Below are 18135 nucleotides of genomic sequence, written 5' to 3'. Positions count from 1 at the left end.
GTGCCAGGCGGGGGCGGGCAGGGGCAGCGGGGGTCCCGCGGGCGTGTGGGGGCAGCGGGCGGTTGCCAAAGGAAGGCACTTAATTACTGCGCATTCCATCCCATTTAATTGCTTATTAAATCCTAACCAGCCAATTAGCAGCAGCAATTACAGCTTCATTCAGTGACACAATCGCTATTTTATCGTTTGTTAATCAAATGCTTATTTAGGGCCCTGGTTTATTAACTCTTTCTGCAGTGGGCACCGGCGGGGTAGGGGGAGCAGGAGTACCCGGTTGTGTCCAGGCAGGGGGATGTTGGCACTACGGGACCATGTCCCCAGTGCTGCTGTCCCCGTGGGGACCCTGCCTTGGTGCATGGCACCCACAACCCCGAAGGGACACGTGTGCAGCCCTGAGCCACCCTCACCAACCCTGGGGACACTGGGGAAACGCAGCCCCCATGTGCTGTGCCTGTGCACACTCCCAGGTGGATGCCAGTGGCATAAGACGGGCCACACCGCTGTGCCACCCTGCCATGTCCCCAGGGCATGGGCACACACCGCACCCCTCACCCTGCATCCCTGTGGCACCCCAGGCTGTGGCGGGGCAGGATGTGTCCCCCAGCCGGTGCCTTGCAGCGTGCTGGGGAAGGGGGGCAGCGGACACCCCGGCAGGCGTGAGCGATGGCCCTTGTTGGTCACACTACATTTCCTTTTCATTAGCACTAAGTGCGGACATGAGGGATCGGCGCGGGTTCAGCAGGCGCAGCCAGTGTGCGGCTGCTCTCCCTGATGGATGGCGGGGCTGGGAGGGGGCTGCCATATTGCTGGTGGGGGGACAGTGGTGGGGCACCGGGCCACCGGCACAGGGGCATGCCAGGGTGAATGATTGCCCAGCCTGGGCACGCTGGAGGTGGCCGAGCCTCTGTCTCCACACAGGTGCTCAGCAAAGCGCGACTGTGGCCAACCCGGTGTCCGGCGCATCCCTGGACCTGCTGCCGCACTTCCAGCTGGAGCCGGAGGACGTCTACATCGTGAAGAACAAGGCGGTGAGCCTGGCCTGCCGCGCCACCCCCGCCACCCAGATCTACTTCAAGTGCAACGGCGAGTGGGTGCACCAGGGTGACCACGTCACGCAGCACAGCACCGACCGCAGCACCGGTGAGTACTGGCTGACAGGATGGCACCAGCCCTGGTGACGGGCAGGCGTGTGTGCCGCTCTCTGGTGGGGATGTTGCATGGGGCTGGGGCTGCGGGAGCTGCTCCCGGCGTGCTGGGGCTGATGTGCCGCCCGCCGGTGGCAGGGCTGCCGGTGATGGAGGTGCGCATCGAGGTCACCCGCCAGCAAGTGGAGAAGATCTTTGGGCTGGAGGAGTACTGGTGCCAGTGCGTGGCCTGGAGCTCCTCCGGCACCACCAAGAGCCAGAAAGCCTTTGTGCGCATCGCCTGTGAGTGTCTGCGGGTGCCTGGATGGGGTGTGGGGCCTTGGCCCCAGCCTCCCACTCACCCCTGCGCCTCCCCAGATCTCCGCAAGAACTTTGAGCAGGAGCCAACAGCCAGGGAGGTCTCCATCGAGCAGGGCATCGTGCTGCCATGCCGCCCTCCCGAGGGCATCCCCCCTGCCGAGGTGAGCCCCGCCGAGGGTGTCTCTTGCCCGAAGGGACACAGGGCATGCTCCCTGATGGGGAGGTCCGGGTGGGCACCCAGTGACGTCCCTGTGCCCCACAGGTGGAGTGGCTGCGCAACGAGGAGCTGGTGGACCCGGCGCTAGACGCCAACGTTTACGTGACGCCGGAGCACAGCCTGGTGCTGCGGCAGGCCCGGCTGGCCGACACCGCCAACTACACCTGCGTGGCCAAAAACATCGTGGCCCGTCGCCGCAGTGCCTCTGCCGCCATCACCGTCTACGGTACAGCCCCACCGTGCCTGGCCCCGCCATGCTGCTCTGGTGTCACCCTCCCCATCCTGTCCCTCCTTGTGCCCCCGGTCTTGGCGGGATGCTTGATGGGTCCCTCTCCACCCAGTGAACGGCGGCTGGTCAACGTGGACACAGTGGTCGGGCTGCAGCACCAGCTGCGGACGGGGCTGGCAGAAGCGGAGCCGGACCTGCACCAACCCCACACCCCTCAATGGGGGGGCTTTCTGTGAGGGCCAAAATGTGCAGAAAACAGCCTGCACCACCCTCTGCCCAGGTACCCGCCCCGCCTGGGGCACTGCCACCATGCCGGTGATGCACTCCCTGCTGCACCCATCACAGTCCCTGTCCCCCTAGGTGTCTCGTCCTCCCCCCCACCCCGTGTGTCCGTCTCGGCTGGCCCTGGGGCAGGGGAAGGGGATGGCAGGGGGCACTGACCCCCGGCTGTGCCTGCAGTGGACGGCGCCTGGTCGGAGTGGAGCAAGTGGTCGGTGTGCGGGGCCGAGTGCACCCACTGGCGCAGCCGGGAGTGCTCGGAGCCAGCGCCGCGCAACGGGGGCCGGGACTGCCACGGCCCCGAGCTGGACACCCGCAACTGCACCTCCGAGCTCTGCAGCCGCGGTGAGCACGGGGGGGACGGTGGAGCTGTCCGCTGGGATGGGTGCCCATGGGTGCTGACACCCTGCCCCACGCAGCTGCCCCCGGTGCGGAGGACGTGGCGCTGTACGTGGGGCTGGTGGCGGTGGCCGTGTGCCTGGTGCTGCTGCTGCTGGTGGGGGTGCTGGTGTACTGCCGAAAGAAGGGGGGCCTGGACGCTGATGTGGCTGACTCCTCCATCCTCACCGCCGGCTTCCAGCCCGTCAGCATCAAGCCCAGCAAAGCCGGTGAGTGAGGAGGACACTGGGCAGGGGCTGTGCGTCCCAGGGCATCACTGGCCCTGGGTGGGGATTCTGTGCCCTCTGGCATCCCTGACGTAGGGACAGGGACACTGTATCTTAAAGGGTCCTTGACTGTGGGTCAGTGCTTTGTGCCACATAGTGTCCCTGGCTGTGTCCCCTACAGGGTTCCTGGTCCCTGTAGGACCTGTGCCCTGGGCTGGTGCTCTGTGAACCCCAGGGGTGACTGTGCCCCAAGGGGCTGTGCCATGGGGCAGGGTCTCGATGCCCTTTGGACCCCCAGGGGTGGCTGTGCGCCATAGGGTCCTTACCATGGGGCAGGGACTGTGTGCCCCATGCCCCCCAGGGCCAGCTGTGCCACTGCGTCGCTGACAGGGACCCCCTGTCCCCGCCATGCCTGGTGCCACGGTCCCCTGCTCTGTGCCGCAGACAACCCCAACCTGCTCACCATCCAGCCCGACCTCAGCACCACCACCATGACCTACCAGGGCTCGCTCTGCCCACGCCAGGACGGTCCTGCCAAGCTCCAGCTGCCCAACGGGCACCTGCTGAGCCCGCTGGGCGCCGGGCGGCACACGCTGCACCACAGCTCACCTGCCGCCGAGGGCGCCGACTTCATGGCCCGGCTCTCCACCCAGAGCTACTTTCGCTCCCTGCCCCGCGGCACCACTAACATGGCCTACGGCACCTTCAACTTCTTAGGGGGGCGGCTCATGATCCCCAACACAGGTACAAGGGGGCGGGTGTGGGGTGCGGGAGCATCGCCCGGTGCGGGCGGGTTCCTGTGGGGCTCACCCCCCACATCTGCAACCCCCGTCCAGGGATCAGCCTGCTCATCCCACCCGATGCCATCCCGCGGGGGAAGATCTACGAGGTGTACCTGACCCTGCACAAGCAGGAGGAGGTGAGGTAGGTGCCGCAGCTGGGGCTGCTGGGGCACGGGGCTGCTGGGGGGTCTGTCCCTGCTCAGGTGCCCCCTTTGCTGCCCCAGGCTGCCCCTGGCTGGCTGCCAGACGCTGCTGAGCCCCATTGTCAGCTGCGGCCCCCCCGGGGTCCTGCTCACCCGCCCCGCCATCCTGGCCATGGGTCACTGCGTGGAGGCCAGCGCTGAGAACTGGAGCATCCGCCTGAAGAAGCAGTCGTGCGAGGGCACCTGGGAGGTGAGTGTGCGCTGGGGACGAGGGGCTCAGGGTTGGGGGAGGGATGCCCATGCCCGGGGTGCATCTCATCTCTGCCTGGGTGCTGCAGGACGTGCTGCAGCTGGGTGCCGAGCCGTGCACGGAGCTGTACTACTGCCAGCTGGAAGCGCAGGCTTGCTACATCTTCACAGAGCAGCTGGGACGCTTCGCCCTGGTCGGGGAGTCCCTCAGCATGGCGGCCTCCAAGCGCCTCAAGCTGGTCCTGTTCGCGCCGGCCGCCTGCCCCTCGCTCGAGTACAACATCCGTGTCTACTGCCTCAGCGACACGCAGGATGTCCTCAAGGTACCTGGTGGTCCCCATGCAACCCCCCCCGCAATCCCAGCTCGGTGTGAGGCAGGACTGGGCTCCCGGGTGCAGTGTCTCCTGCCTGAGCGCTGCCTGTGCCGGCAGGAGGTGATCCAGCTGGAGAAGCAGCTGGGGGGACAGCTGATCGGAGCCCCCCGGGTGCTGCACTTCAAGGACAGTTACCACAACCTGCGCCTCTCCATCCATGACATGCCCAGCTCCCTCTGGAAGAGCAAGCTCCTTGCCAGCTACCAGGTGAGCAGCCTGGCCGCTGGGTGGGGATGGGGATGCTGGGGGTGTCCCTGCAACCTTGTACCTCCCCCTGTCCACCCCACCCCCCCGCAGGAGATCCCCTTCTACCACATCTGGAGCGGGCTGCAGCCCTTCCTGCACTGCACCTTCACCCTGGAGCGCCTGAGCCCCAGCACCTGCGAGCTGGCCTGCAAGATCTGGGTCTGGCAGGTGGAGGGCGACGGGCAGAGCTTCACCGTCAACTTCAACATCGCCAAGGTGAGGGCAGTGCTGGGGGGGCCTCAAGGGTGACCCTGGGATGGGCTCACATCTCCGCCGCTGGTGCCATCCCCTAGGACACAAGGTTTTCGGACTGGCTGGTCCCCGACAGTGAGGTGGGTGCCCCAGCTCTGGTGGGACCCAGTGCCTTCAAGATCCCCTTCCTCATCCGCCAGAAGATCATCAGCAGCCTGGACCCGCCGGGCACCCGGGGAGCCGACTGGAGGACACTGGCCCAGAAACTCAACCTTGACAGGTGGCCTGGGATGGGGACAGTGTTGGGGACAGGGATGGGGTGGCACAGTGGATGGCAAAGGGGGGCTTCTGTCCTCCTCCCGCACCTTTGGCTGGAGCTGGCATGCCGTGGGACCCTGGGAGCAGCATGGTGCCCAAGGTGAGGCCAGCACGGGGCTGGTCCTGGGGTGCAGAGCCATCCTTGTCCCCTGACATGGTCCCTCTGTTCCATCCCCACAGCCATCTCAGCTTCTTTGCCTCGAAGCCCAGCCCCACAGCCATGATCCTCAACCTGTGGGAAGCGCGGCACTTCCCCAACGGCAACCTCTCGCAGCTGGCCGCCGCCGTGGCCGAGGTGGGCAAGCAGGACGGTGCCCTCTTCTCCGAGGCCGAGTGCTGAGCGCAGTGGGGGCCCTGACCCCACTCCTGGGGGACCGCTGCCATGGGGCAGGGGGGGACCCGGCTGAACCATGGGTCCCTGCTGCCCCACAGCCCCCAGGGAGGGTTGCCTGGCCCCTTGCAAGGATGCCCGTGCCCCACGGCAGCCGGGTCCCCCAGGGGTCCTGCAGCCCCGTGGCGGGGGCTGGGGGGGCGCTGGGTGTGCGTCGTGCGTGCGGTGCCGTCGTGCTGTCTGCGTGTGGGGCCGGGCGACCCCGGGCCCCGTGCCGTGTTGTGTAAAGACCGTTTTTTTAATTCTGTATTAAGTGCATTCAAGTATTTACACTTGGCCTTATGTACATAGCGGTGCCGCGGGCGGGGGGTCTGCCGGACGTGAATGTAAATAAATTGGATATATATTGCTACGTGGGGCTGTGCCCGGCCATGCACTGTCCTCCCCACCGTGTCCCCCAAGGAGTCCGAGGCGTGGAACACAGTGCTTTATTGATGGCAGTGGCGCTGTCCCTAGATCTTAACCCCGCGGCAGGCCACGGCCGCCACGAGCGCAGCCCCCTTGCCCGAGCCATCCTCCGACTGCCTGAAGGTGACGATGCACTTGGGTGCCAGGTCCTTCAGCGTCTGCTGGACGTGCTGGGAGAAGCTGGGATGAGCAAGAGAGGAGGGTGAGGGCTGATGCCCCCATGGCCCCCCTGGACCCCTCCTGTAGGGCATGGGTCCCTGGTGGGTACCTGTGCCACTCAGCCCCACTCACCATGGGTGCAGCTTGTACAGGGTACCGTCCACCCCCACGGTGACAACCAACTGGTCCAGGCCCTGGTTCTGCCGCATCTTCTCCACCACGGCAGCCAGGCCGGCGGCACAGAGCTGGGCTGCCCGCTTGGACACAGTCTGGCACACCTCCCGCACCAGCGTGCTGTCCTCAAAGCTGGCCTGGAGCTCCAGGTCCTCGAGGATGGCCTGTACCTTCCGCAGGCCCAGCCCATCGCTGTCCCAGACACATCGTTAGCATCACTGTCTCCATCCCCATGCCAGGGGCTGGAGGTGACATCACCCTGCATGTGCCCCATCAGTGTAGCATGGCCCCTCTCCTGGGGCTCTGGCTGGGCTCAGGGAACCTGCCACTCACATCTCGATGGTGGAGAGGAACTTGGTCGGGAAGATGTCGTTGGTCTGGAGCTTGGGGCAGGGCTTGCCACGGAACAGGAGCTCTTTGTCCACCAGTGCCAGCAAGATGTGGCGCACGATCTCGCCCAGGTACATGCCACTGATGAGCTTCTCAAACCTGCCCCAGGCATGGCCCTGGCAGCCTTAGCAGGGCACGGCCACCCCCGCCCAGCTCCCTCCCCGCACCGGGGCTCTCACCCACCTCTGCTTGCCCGGGTTGATTGTTTTCTTATCCACCACCAGGTCAAACTCAGTGAAGATGTCATCCAGGCAGCCATTGTCCCCAAAGGCCCCCCACTCCATGTTGATGCACATGCGGCCCTGCTCCCCCTCCACAGTACCCACATTGTGCATCTCCTCCATGTAGCAGGCGTTGGTCCCCGTCCCTGTGGGCCCCGTGCTTGTGTCACCACCACCACAGCCCTGGCAGAGCCGCCTGGCACCCCGTGGCTGTGCCACGCGGGCTGGGGCGGTGGTGAGGGCATGAGGGATCCCCTGGGTGCAGAGGTGCTCCTCACCCACGATGAGGCCGATTTCACATTTGGGATCATCATAGCCACAGGACATCATGGTTCCCACCGTGTCGTTGACCACGGCCACCACCTTCAGCCCTAAGTGCTGCCAAACAGGAAACAGGGACACTTGGCTCAGTGGCACCAGCCGGCTCCTGGGGCTGGCACCACAGGGCGCAGGGTGACACCTCGGGGACAGGGGATGTGTCCTCTGTCCTTCCCTACCTGTTTGCGCTGGGCAGCCTCCCGCAGCAGCTGGACCACGTCCTTCCCCACGCAGTCCGAGGCGCTGAAGCCTTTGGTCCAGGTCAGCAGCACAGCCTGCGAGAGAGGCAAGAGCAGGGCTGGGCAGCCACCTCGTGCCTGGGGACCCCCACATGTGCCTGGGGACCCCCACATGTGCCTGGGGACCCCCACATCTCCCTGGGGCCAGAGCTGCCCCCTCACCTTATCCAGGCCCAGCTGCTGGCAGGGGAAGGAAAAGGTGAAGCCGAGTGGCAGGACCTCACCCCCCAGGTCCTGCTTCAGCTGGAAGTCCATGATGCACTCCACGATGTGGTTGAAGAGCTGTGGAGAGCGGCCATGGTCTCAGAGGCCAAGTTGGGGCGATGCTGTGGGGTCTCCCAGCCCCTTCCTGGGCCCACAGGCAGCAATGGGGGAAGGAAATCCCCACCCTTCATCCCACCCCTCAGCCACAGGTCCTCAGCCTCACCGCCTCGCCGGTGCCTTGCGTGACAGCGGTTGGGATGACATAGATCTCACTGGCTATGCGGATGCCGTCCGCTCCCACCTCCACCATCAGCACCCGGAAATTTGTCCCCCCCAGGTCCAACGCCAGGAATTTGCCTTGCTCTGTGGGGAGCCATCACAGGGCATCAGTGGGGCCACGGCCACCCCAGCACCCCCTTTCCCGGGCCCCCGGCACTCACCGCCGCCGTCGGGCGTGTTGCGGACGTAGGTGGGCAGCATGCGGACAGAGGCGGTGGGGTTGGTCTCCCGGCCCAGCCCCAGGTCCATCTCCCGCCTCATCAGTCCTTGGACACGCTTCAGGTCATCGCGGCTGAGCCGCAGCGGGGCCAGCACCTGATCCACCTCGTGGCGCTGGGCCACCAGGCGCAAAGCCACCGCTGTCACTATGGCTGCCCCCCGCCCAGTCCCATCCGATGTGGGCACGAAGGTGACCTTGCAGTCAGGAGCCAGCAGTGCTGTCACACTCTCCAGGATCTCTCTGAACCTGGTGGAGGAAGAAGATGCCAAGGACAGGGCATGTGGCATCCCGCTGGGGTGGGACCCTGGCAGGAGCCCCGTGTCCCTCCTCACCTGGAGTGGCCCTGGTACAAGTCCCCATCCACCCCCACGTTGACCGTCAAGCACTCCAGCTCCCGGCTGCGGCACATGTAGGTGAGGATGGCGGACAGCCCAGCGGCGCAGAGCGCGGCCGCGCGGCTCAGCACCGCCCGGCAGACCTGCTGCATCCGGCAGCAGTCAGGCTCGCTGGGCCGAAGTCCCAGACTCTCCAGAAGGCTCTTCGCCTTGGCCATGCCTTCCTCCTCGCTGCAAGGGAGAGCACAGCACTGGCTAACAGGGCCACCGGCTCACAGACAGGGACACCCACCCATCACGCCCCTTCCTCCCACCCACAGCAGCTCCTGTTCCCCAGACACTCACTCGATGATCTCCATGGCCTGCCGGGTGCTGAGCACACCCTTGGTCTTCAGGACGTTGATATTGCCCTCGACAAAGACTGCTTTCTCTGCAGCCAGGGCAATCATCGTGTGCCGGACAATCTCCCCCAGGTACAGGGTGCCCACCAGCTTCTCAAACCTGCGTGCAGCCCAAGCTGGGGTCAGTCATCCCCCCCCAGCAACCTAATGGCCCTTTCAGAGCACCCAGGAGTGTCACAGGGGATCGAGTGCTTCTGTTGGTGGGGCCTGGCATGCCTGGGACCTGGCCCTCACTGGCAGGTGGGATCACCTCCTCTCCCCTGGCTTGGAGGATTCTTCATCCACGTGCTGGTCGTAGGGAGTCATGACATCGTTCAGGCTGCCGTCATCCCCGAAGCAGCCCCACTCGGTGCTGACACACATCCGTCCACTGGCCTCTATCGTCTCCACCAGCGATGCTTCAGCCATGAAGCAGCTGTTGGTGCCCTGGTCTGCAGGAGCAATGGGGGTGAGCCCCAGTGCAGCCCCCCCCTAGCACCCCCCACCCGCGGTGCACGCTGCTCACCCACGACCAAGGCGATCTCACAGGGTTTTCCCTCCACGCTGCAGGTCATCATGGTGCCCACAGTGTTATTCATCAGGGCAACGACGTCCACGTTTTTGAGCTGGCCAGGGGCAAAGGGATGCAAAGAGCATCATCAGCTCCTCCCACAGGCGCAGACCCCAGCCAGGCCCCTCCATCCCACAGCCCACCCACCTGCTTGTTGATGGCCGACTGCAGCAACTCCACAACGTCCTTCCCCTCCACGCCACTGCAGCTGAAGTCCTTGGACCAGGAGATGAGTTCGGCCTGTGGAGAGCACGTGGCAGATCCGTTGGCCTCCACCACCGGGCCAGCCCCATTCCGCGCTGATGATGAGCTGAGGAGGCGGCGGCTGTGGCCACAGGTCAGGGTTGTCCCACTCACCTTGTCCAGCCGTGTCTGCTTGCAGCTGAAGGGGAAGACAAAGCCCAAGGGGAGGCGATCCTCCAGTCTGCTGATGTCAGTCAGGAACTTCTGCACGCATTGCGCAATGAAGTCAAAGAGCTGCAAAGACATGGCCAGGGTGACCGGCTGCTCCCCCTTACCCAGTGCCCAGGCTGGAGTCCTGCTGAGCCTCCGTGGTGCTGGGCAGCCCTGCACCAGCCACCCTGTGCCGTGGCCTCCTCATACCGCTTCCCCTGTGCCCTGCGGGATGTCCTCCGGCATGTCAAAGATATTCTGCGTCTCTTGGGGGGACTGGTTGCCGTCGCCCTGGAGGGTCACCCACAGGGTCCGGACGTGCTTCTGGCACAGTTCCACCACCAGGAATTCGCCCTTCTCTACAGGGGAGCAGAGGCGGTGTCAGGCAGAGACCTGATCTGTGGCAGGTGCCCCAAATCTGCTCCTCACCCTGTCCCAGGACAGTCATTCACCCACAGGGAAAGCTCCTGAGAGCCTGAGAACACCAGAGGGGCCAAGGGAGCCAGCTCACGGCCTCTGCCCCTGTGCTGGGGATCGGTAGAGTCCATGCAAGTGCAGCTTATGGACCCCATAACTGGCCAGAGACTGGTGCAGCCCTCCCTGGCGTCCCTAAAGCCACATCCAGTGAGGCGTGTGAGGCTGCAGGTAGCAGAGCAGCCCATCCCCAGGCTGGGCTGTCTTACCGGTGCCATTAGGTGTGGAGCAGATGTAGGTGGGCAGCATGCGGACGCTGGCCTGTGCGTGTGTCTCGCGGCTCAGCCCCTCGCCCATGGCCTGCAGCATGCGGTTCTTCACCACCTGCAGCGTCTCCAGGGGGATGGTGAGCCCCAGCAGGGCTCTTTGTACCTGAGGACAGCTCATTAGGACAGGCCTAAAGGGCACGGGGTGCTTCTCACTGGGTGTGGGGCACGGATGGGCCTTACTGGTGTGCAGGCGGGACCATCAGCTGGGTGACTTGGACGATGGTTCATTGCAGGACTGCATGGAGGGAGGTGGCATGTCACCTGGTGAGCCCTGGCCCGCAGGAGGACAGGACACACGCCTGCCCACACCCAAGCACACAAGCAGGGCTGGGGGGGCCCATCCCCGCCCTGCCTCCCACCTCCCCTCTGCATCCCTGCTCCACGGGGCCGTGGTCTCACTGCCATCACGACCCGGCAGCCGGGAGTGGAGGCGGCAGCTGCGCCCCACGACGGCGAAGCTGCCAGGGTGGTCCGCGGGGGCTGGGGGAGAAGGGGGCTGGCCCAGCCTCGGCCGGCCCGGGGCTCCCCTCCACCTGCAAGAGGCCGGAGGCTGGTCTCTCCCCTGCCCGGGAGATTCAACACCTGGGCGGCAGGAGGATCCTGCTCACCCCCACCCCGGCTCTGCCGGGCAGAAGCCCCTCACCCGTTCGCGGTGCGGCGCCCGGGGCTGCTCATGGCTGCGGGGCGGCGGCGGAGGGCGCCCGGTGGCGGCGCCGGGACCGTTGCCAACGCCGCTGGGACCGTTGCCAACGCCGCTGCCGTTGCCTGGCAACAGAAGCTGCGCCCGCAGGCGTCCCGCCCCGCCCCCGCCATTGGCCGGCCCGCCGCGCCGCCGGCCCCGCCCTGGCCAATGGGCGGCCCCGCGCGCACCGCCCCAGGGCGCCCCCGCGGGAGGGGCCGCTCCCGGTTCCCCTGAGCGCTTTTCAATCTAAGACCGAGTTTTAATTAACTCCGCATCCGCTCATTCCATTAACTAAACAACCCAGTTCATCAGCCTCCCTGCTCCCGGTGAGGGGCTCCGCGGCAGGGACCCCCACGGCCCAGCCACGGGGACCAGGCACACAGCAGCACTCGACCCACGCGAGCCCCCTGGCAGGCACTGTGACACCGAGGACATGGGGACATCACGGTTTTCGCTCCAGCGGTCCCTGCAGCCCCTGGCTGCGGCTGTCAGCTGGCACCGCGGCTGGGAAGGTCAGCCATGTGCCGCTGCACCGGGCACCGCAGCCCCGGGCTCTCACGGCCCCTCTACAACCCAAGGACAGGCCTTGGGAAGCTGATTTTGGACACACCATCTGCCATTCCTCCTCTCCTCCCTCCGGTGCCTCCCATTCCCCAGAGAAATACAGCACAGCTCCTCTGTGTTGCTGCAGTTTCATAGAAACATACATAAATATATTTCCATTTCTTTAACAGAGAGCAAAGCTGCACAGGCACCTATAAAACACACAGTCACTTCTCCACCCGGCATTCCCTGCACAGGTTGTATAAAACATATAAAAGGGGGTGGGAGAACAAGGCTGCGGGTGAAGCGGGGGTACGGCGCCGGGCAGACCCGCACCGCTGGCCTCAGAACTTGCGCTTTCTCCGGCGGCAGCCTTTGGTCTGCTGCTGGCTGCCCAAGCGAAGAGCCGCGTGTGGCTCTAAGTCCACCGCACAGTCCGTGGCTTCTGAGAAGGAGACACCGGGTTTTGGAGGGGAGACAGCGAAAGGAAGGTGCTGAAGGGAGGGGGGGGTGTCTGCCACTGGCTCCCCGGCTCCGGATGAGAGGGTGGGAGGGGACTGTTGGTCTCCTAGTCCAGGGAGGGGGGTCTCCACATCAGCACCTGCAACAAGAGCACACGTCAGCCTTGCCTGGTCACCCTGCAGCGTGAGCCACAGAATCACAAAATCGCAGACTGGTTTGGGTGGGAAGTGACCTCTGGAGATCATGCAGTCCAATCCACCCACTAAAGCAGGTTCACCAGAGCAGATCACACAGGATCATGTCCAGGTGGGTTTGAATGTCTCTGGAGAAGGAGACTCCACAACCTCTCTGGGCAGCCTGTTCCAGGGCCCTGGCATCCTCCAAGTAAAAAAGTTTCTCCTCATATTCAGATGGAACTTCACTCTGTGCCTGCTGCCCCGTGGGCAAGGGGAGGTGGGTGCTGCTGAGAGCATTCCTCTCTGATCCTCTCCTCCTGTCCTTGGACACATGGAGGGAAGCGCCGCTGTGCAGGCAGGGACGGCAGCACCCTGCCACCCCCTAGGAAGCTGGACACCCCTTGATGCAACGGCTCAGAGCACACCCCCATCCCTGCAGACACAGCTGCAGCCAGCTGGCCATGCCAACAGCCAGCTAAGCCCACAGCCTCCCGCTCTGCCCAGTGAGAACAGATCACTTCAAGGGGAATTTGCTGGTCTAGCACAGCCCAGGTCAAGCTGGGACTGAAAGGGGAGAGCTGGGAAAGGGTAGCCCTGACCCAACCAAACAGGCACAGAAAAGAGCTTCCCACCTGCAGACTTGCTCTCCGAGAGCTCCAGCATCTTGAGGAGTCCCTTCCCCTGCTGTCCAGCGTCCTGCCAAGGAGAGGAGAACCACTGTCACAGCACTGCCACGAGGGAGCCCCATAGCTGGGGTGGCCCCATGTTCCCCTGGCCCACGGGGTCAGGCTGGGCACAAGTGGCAGCGCTGCGTTTCCAGCACCTCTAGCTGAGCCCTGCCCCTGGTGTCCAAGCAGAGGCAGCTGAGAGCAGTTAATAAAGCAGAGCCCGTTAAGAAGGGAGGTCAGGGCGCAGGAAGCCAGCCCCAAGCTCAGCCACGGGGCTGTAGCAGAAATGTGGGCACCAGCGGCTCTGCCAGGGCTCAGGGACAGCCCTGGCATTGTGCCTGCGAGAGCCTGTCCCGCTCTGCCTGAGGGCACAGGGGCTTGGTGCAGGGGGTAGGACCTTCCCCCAGGGTACAGCCAGACCAGGAACACACATCTCGTGCCCCCTCCAGCCCCGCAAAATGCAGCCACGCTGGTCACGCAGGCTGAGGGGAGACCAGTTGGCCTGGCTGCTCTGAGCCTTGCTGGCCCAGCAAAGTCCCCTCTCCTGGCTGCTCCCAGCCCCCCAAACTGCTCTAGAAGGAACTAGCACCCCAGCTGCAGGGTTGGAACTGCAAACCACCCCAAAATGGGCCACGGCAGGAACCTGTAAGCCCAACAGTGCCACTAGGAAGCCTTCCAATGGCCCGGCCCAAGCCCAGGCATGACCTGCTCCCTCCATGAGCTGCCACCTCGGCACAAGGCAGGGCCAGAGGAAACACAGAGCCTCGCTGATCTGTCCCAAAGGGCTGCCCAGCCCCAGCACCTTTCTCCCATGCCTGTGCCTGCATGCAGGACCCACACGCCGGCTGGCTGTGGGGTGCAGGGACAAACAGCCCCCACGGAGCCCGTCACATGCAGGAGCAGCCGTGCCCTGCAGTGGTCTGAACCACACAGCGCTTGGCTGTATCCCAGCCAAAATCATCAACCCGAAATCTCATCATTTGCATGTGAATCCCCAAAGGGCTGAGGTCTGTGATGGATTTAAGGGATTATACGAAACTAAGACATCATGTTGCATCTTCATGCTGAGAATCACATTTCTGAGCGCCGGCAAAGCCGCAGCATTAGGGCTTTGCCCGCAGGAACCAGCGGGAAGGCCTGGAAAGACCCTCTCTGTGCTCCCCCGGGACCACCACGAGTGGGGAAAAAGCACAGTGGGGGCCAATCCCTGGTGAGGGACTGAGCCAGCTGCTACCCACGCTCTTGCCTCCCACCTCCCCTAGCGAGGCGTTTCCCACACCCAGCACATCTCCACCGCGCTCGCTCCCCCAGGTTTCTCCCGGGATGCTGTGGTTTGCTCCCAACACCCTCTGCTCCGGCTCTGGGGTCTTTCCCATGGAAAAGGGCTTGTGGATAGAGTCAGATACACTGACTGTGTGCTGCCCTCCGCTCCATCTCCACGCAGCTGAGGAAGCCGGCAGGACTCTGTGCGCCGTCTGGCCGCGGGACAGCCCTGGCTGCCTGCCTGCTGGAGAGGTTCCTGGCAGCTCCGCTGGATTAGCTCACCCCCGGGACTGGCCCGTGCTCTCGCAGAGCATCGCAGGAGGGAGGGCAACAAGTTCTCTGGCCGTGGTGGCTCACAGGGACAGGCAATCCCGCACCAGGTCAGCTCACCCCGTCGACCAGGGAAACCGCTCCTGCCGCCAACCCAGCCCCAAACCTGGTGCAAAGCAAACAAGACACTGTGCAGGGTCAGCCCTCACCTTGGCGCTTCGCAGCCTCCTGGTTCCCTGAGCTTGCCTAGCAGCCTGCAGGCAGCTGTCCACGTGCCTCTGATACTGCAGCAGTGGCACCATTGACTTACAGAGGTAGCACTTCTCACACCTGCCAGGCAGCAAAGGACAGAGCACCGCATTAGGATTCGCCCTGCGCCAGGCTCCCAGACACCAGCGGTGACATTCCTCCTCCAGGCCACGCCACGGAGAAGACACGGTCACCACATCGGGTCTCACTCCGTGGGGTCAGGCTGGCACCAATCGTGAAGACTGAGTGATTATCGGTTTTCCCTGCCTGTTCTTTTGTGTCCTGCTGCTGCAGCAGCGGGACGGTAATCAAATCTGCTCATCTAACTATCTCAAACACCGCTGATTTCTCCCCAGACATAAAGCACCCTGTCAAAATCCACAGAAATGAAGCGCGAGGGCTTTGCAGAGGGGAGTTAAATTCTGCCTGAAAAGCAAACCAAGTGTGTTAAATCAAAGAGACATTTTACCAGGGCTGGATGAACTTGTCTGACTAGTAAATCAAGTCTTTCTCTGCACTGTCTCCATTTTACATCATGCCATGTTGGGAAAGGAATGCAGAGCACATGCTCCTGCTGGGGGGCTGGCACAGTGCTCCTCAAACCCCCTCCTTTGTGTAGAAGATGCGAAGGCTCACGCAGGACGACTGAGTGTGCCTGTGAAGAGAATTATCCTGGGTGAAAGGAAATGAAGGTCAGGCGTGGATTTACACAGCTACACTCGGTTCCACACCAGCTCTCGGCAGGGACTGAACCGTGCAGAAGACGATGCTGGTTCTTCAGGAGGGGAACGTCCACCCAAGCAGCCACTCGGGAATGGACCATCTCCAAGGAGAGAACCAACCCCCTGGGACCAGCCCCAGCAGCATTGTGTTCAGTTTGATAAGCAGAACTCTCCTAGTAAAACTCACCCCAGGCTCTAAAATGCGTACGGAGAGCCCCCATCGAGCAAAACTCTGCAGCACTTTTCCCGTATTTTCTTTCCAGTCAGTGCTGATTACCCAGATAATGTGTCTAAACAGAAGCTGTCCTCTCTATAATTAGCCTAATTCCATTAGTGATGTTGCCATCCACTGTTTGTAACAGCAAAATTGCTTCCATAGCAGGGATTTTGCTGTCAGATCCTCTCTTATGATGCTTTGTGTGGGTGGCAGGAGGAGGGGCTGCATGGGAAGAGATTAAACAAAGCCACTGCTATTCTGAAAGTCTAATTTAATTAAGAATATCACTACAGGTGCCATGTTGACAGCCTCCCTGTCCCAGCCTTTTCTTTTCCCGGGGTTACCAAGCTCAAATCTCCCATTAGAAACCGGCTGAGTTAGCACCATTTCAGCTACAGCTCCCCCCACAGCGGCCAGAGACCGCGCAGCCCTGACCCGCCACGGATTGCACTGAAAGGAAATTAGTGCAAAAATAAACAATCCGAGAGCAGCAAATTCCTCTTGCCTCGGTATAAATATAGCCAGCGCTGCTACACGAGGCACTGAGAGAAGGCAATTTCTTAGGAAAACATTGCCGTGAGGCCAACAGCCAGCATTTATAAAGGAATAAAGGCATCCACAGGCAAGTTAGAACTGAAGCACAGAAACAATCTCAGAGGAGCAAGCATACCTACTTACTTGTCAATGTCCAAGGATGCTGGGCCACTGTCCCTGTTGGCAGCTTTACTTCTTGCTTCTCTCTGACGCCGGGTGAGCACTGGAGGAAAAACAGAAAGGGTTACCTGCCATCCCTACACCACATTCAAATGCAACATGTTTTAATCTCTTCCGTTCAAGGCTGCAGCAGAAGCAATAGTAGAAGGAAAGAATTACTCGAGTGGGACGGGCAGAGTCTTCTTTCCTGCAGAAGAGCCTGCTGGCCAATTCCTTCTTCTGGGGGGATACTAAAGAAGTTACCTTCCCCGGACCGAGCAGCCAGCTAACCATTTCACACCATAACTCATCTTCTGCCAGAAACAGCTGGATGGACAGCATGCAGTTTACAGTCATTTTACAGCTGATGTGCAGCAGCCTGGGAGCAGAGTTACACGGAGTTACGCAGCTGCTCCGGCAGCTCAGCGCCACTCCCTGCCAAACCCAGCGCCGGCGTCTGCTGCGGGAGGGACCGTGGTGACCGTGAGCTCGGGGGCAAGGGGAGCCGAGGGGGCTGCGCGGGGGCACCAGCCTTGCTGCAGAAGAGCGACCCTTGCTGGGGGTCACAGAGCTCACGTTGGAACGGGAAGGTTACAACAATTAGCCTACACTCGCTGCTTTTCCCACGTGAAACGGGGGGTGATGTGAACTATCGTCTGCACACAGCTCTGTGGGGCGTTTGGGTGAAGCGCTGTCGCGGGGCTGAGCATCAGTGGCGCGGTTCTCCAGCTGGCGCCGGCTCCGGCACTCGCGGGCAGGCGGTGAGACCCCAGCTGACTGACACGCTGACCGCGGGTCCAGCAAGTTCTGCTCCTCCCAACGATCCCCGGCAGCCTTTCCAAAAAAGCTCTCCAGGCATCTTCAGGGAGCACGTCAGAGTGTTGTCTCTTTCAGTCGAATTCCTCTCAGCATATTCCTGTTGACATGCCACCAGCAAAGATCCTCAGGGAACATATCAGATAGCTTAGCTTGCTTCACCAGGGACGTTCAAGACTCCAGCTCCAAAACAGATGTCACAGTAAGCACTCTCGGGCAAGCTGGCTAAGGGGATAATGCAGGGAACTATTTTACAGCCCCGTAACAACACTTCCCATGCTCCCACTAGGAGAAAGGCCTGAATCCAAGGTACAGGCACGAAAAACTTGTTATTGTTGGTACATCATCTGTGATAAAGAAATGGCTGCAAGACTCCACTTCCAGAGCATTAGGCAACCCCAGTATCTATCCAGGATGCTGACACCACAAGTCCTTTCCCTTAGCAAACCCCGATCTGCAGCCATGAGCAGCAACAGCACTGCGAGATGCTCAGGAGCTGGTGGGAGACATCGCGTCGAAGAAACAACCCTGAGCGTTTCCTAGGACGTGGGTATCGTCTCGCAGGCGACGACTGATACCAACAGCTCCTTTCTCACAGGCACAGAAGCAGACGTCTCTCTTTAACGTGGAGTGGCCCAGATTCGAAGTGGCAGCCTGACGAGGGGGACCGACAACCACGGCCACCCCCCGGGCCATCCATCCCAGCAACCCAACTCACATGCGCATCTGACAGCGCGGTGAAAGCTGGTCTCCACATCAGCGTGCACTTGTTAATATTCCTTTAACACCGTCTCGGGAGCCTCCTGCACCAGCTCAGGTGTTAATCAGTTCTATTTTCTTCCAAAAGCAGTGAACACATCTGGCGTAACA

General features: G+C 62.5%; 3 protein-coding genes across 9 annotated transcripts in view; 1 reads left to right on the top strand and 2 right to left on the bottom strand.

The window, feature by feature from the left end:
* Positions 1 to 716: 716 nt before the first annotated feature.
* On the top strand, positions 717 to 5424 carry UNC5A (unc-5 netrin receptor A; the record flags this gene model as incomplete). The annotated part of the gene is made up of 16 exons (XM_082063917.1): positions 717 to 753; positions 919 to 1140; positions 1284 to 1427; positions 1503 to 1606; positions 1708 to 1888; positions 2004 to 2171; positions 2351 to 2515; positions 2590 to 2778; positions 3220 to 3519; positions 3612 to 3699; positions 3782 to 3950; positions 4039 to 4272; positions 4381 to 4530; positions 4621 to 4785; positions 4863 to 5041; positions 5260 to 5424. 16 exons carry the CDS (start codon positions 717 to 719, stop codon positions 5417 to 5419), a joined length of 2655 nt encoding a protein of 884 aa, XP_081920043.1. The 3' UTR covers positions 5420 to 5424.
* A 483-nt stretch (positions 5425 to 5907) lies between these two features.
* HK3 (hexokinase 3) lies at positions 5908 to 10786 on the bottom strand. The gene is given in 18 exon segments (XM_082063537.1): positions 5908 to 6058; positions 6170 to 6403; positions 6545 to 6700; positions 6785 to 6968; positions 7101 to 7200; positions 7320 to 7415; positions 7542 to 7661; positions 7807 to 7946; positions 8024 to 8328; positions 8415 to 8648; positions 8763 to 8918; positions 9069 to 9249; positions 9324 to 9450; positions 9453 to 9608; positions 9726 to 9845; positions 9972 to 10120; positions 10445 to 10607; positions 10685 to 10786. Coding segments are annotated over 18 exon segments (2805 nt in total). The 5' UTR covers positions 10733 to 10786; the 3' UTR covers positions 5908 to 5922.
* Positions 10787 to 11872: 1086 nt separating this feature from the next.
* The window catches only part of UIMC1 (ubiquitin interaction motif containing 1), a 40137-nt gene continuing 33874 nt past the window's right edge, over positions 11873 to 18135 (bottom strand). For 5 of the 7 annotated variants that reach the window (XM_082063360.1, XM_082063358.1, XM_082063359.1 and 2 more), the window contains 4 exons: positions 16435 to 16513; positions 14778 to 14898; positions 13000 to 13063; positions 11873 to 12330 (listed from right to left, as the gene is read on the bottom strand). In XM_082063360.1, coding sequence (XP_081919486.1) covers positions 12074 to 12330; positions 13000 to 13063; positions 14778 to 14898; positions 16435 to 16513 — 521 coding nt within the window. In that variant the 3' untranslated portion in view covers positions 11873 to 12073. Of the gene's footprint in view, positions 12331 to 12999; positions 13064 to 14777; positions 14899 to 15291; positions 15473 to 16434; positions 16514 to 18135 lie in introns of those variants that run through there. The other 2 variants (XM_082063362.1, XM_082063363.1) reach the window with 2 other exon arrangements.

Source organism: Streptopelia decaocto, assembly GCF_964273445.1.
Source record: "Streptopelia decaocto genome assembly, chromosome: 12".
In the NCBI taxonomy this organism is placed as follows: Eukaryota; Metazoa; Chordata; class Aves; order Columbiformes; family Columbidae; genus Streptopelia; species Streptopelia decaocto.
Note: the sequence above shows the minus strand (reverse complement) of the source record. Positions and strands in the feature narration are given on the sequence as shown.